Source organism: Haliaeetus leucocephalus, unplaced genomic scaffold (genome assembly GCF_000737465.1).
Source record: "Haliaeetus leucocephalus isolate CR32 unplaced genomic scaffold, Haliaeetus_leucocephalus-4.0 Scaffold473, whole genome shotgun sequence".
Lineage (NCBI taxonomy): Eukaryota > Metazoa > Chordata > Aves > Accipitriformes > Accipitridae > Haliaeetus > Haliaeetus leucocephalus.
Genome location: NW_010972909.1, coordinates 6,068,926 through 6,069,836, shown reverse-complemented (window position 1 = coordinate 6,069,836; position 911 = coordinate 6,068,926). Strand labels below are relative to the sequence as shown.

General features: G+C 49.6%; 1 protein-coding gene across 1 annotated transcript in view; it reads left to right on the top strand.

Moving 5' to 3' along the window:
• Positions 1-911, top strand: part of LOC104836730 (alpha-2-macroglobulin-like) — a 29,190-nt gene that overhangs the window by 27,240 nt on the left and 1,039 nt on the right. Inside the window, exon 30 of the mRNA XM_010575452.1 lies at positions 221-311. Coding sequence (XP_010573754.1) covers positions 221-311 — 91 coding nt within the window. The remainder of the gene's footprint in view (positions 1-220; positions 312-911) is intronic.

Genomic DNA, 911 nt, shown 5'->3' with positions numbered 1-911 from the left:
GACTGTGGAGGAAGGCCATGTCCTGCAGTGGTGGAGCTGTGTGGGTAGCCCAGAGCTGGGCTTGTGAGAGGCTGCACAGATGACCTGGAGACCCTGGAAAGCTGGAGAAAGAGGTGCTGGACTGTCAGGACGTGGTGGTGTGCCAAGTGTTATGGAGAAGGTGGAAGTGCCCCCAGCTTTGACTTGAGGTGTACTGAGTCTTTGTTGCTTGATTCCTTAGTTACACGGGGGAGCGCAATGGCTCCAACATGGTGATTGTTGATGTGAAGATGCTGTCGGGATTCATCCCCGTGAAGTCCTCCGTGAGGAAGGTAGGAGCCTGTTTGTCAAACAAGCAACAGCTATCTTCAAGACACTTTCCAAGCGTCTGTAGCAAACTAGAGGGCTTCAGGGTTTTCATCAGCTTGCTCTTGCCATTGTCATCTGCACATTTGCTATCTACAGCGTCCTCTTTTCATACCTGGCTGAAGGCCAGCACAAGGGGAGACAATGTGATGAATCTAGGAAAAATAGACTAAGTGATTTTTTCTTTGGACTGGTGATTGGCACCTTTATTATCACTGTGTCCCTATAGCTCCCTAAAAGCATCTTCTGTGTGTAGGACATTCAAAAGTAGTGCTGTTTCCTTTTTCCCTCTGCTGGTCTGACAACACCTTCTAGCATTCTAACTGTTCAGGTCTTGGGTCACTGTTTGAGATGCCGAGCAGGTGCACAGTCTGAAAAATAAGGGCAATCATAAGATACTGCAGAACTAGCAAGCCAGAAGGAATGTATTCTCATCGAATGGTTCCATCACTGTGCTGGAACCAGGGCTCAGTCTCTGCTGGAGCCAGGCTGTACTTCATCAGCCAGGCTGTGAAGGGAAGGCCTGGGGACCATGATACCTAGTGGCACACCAAGGAGGCAGTTCC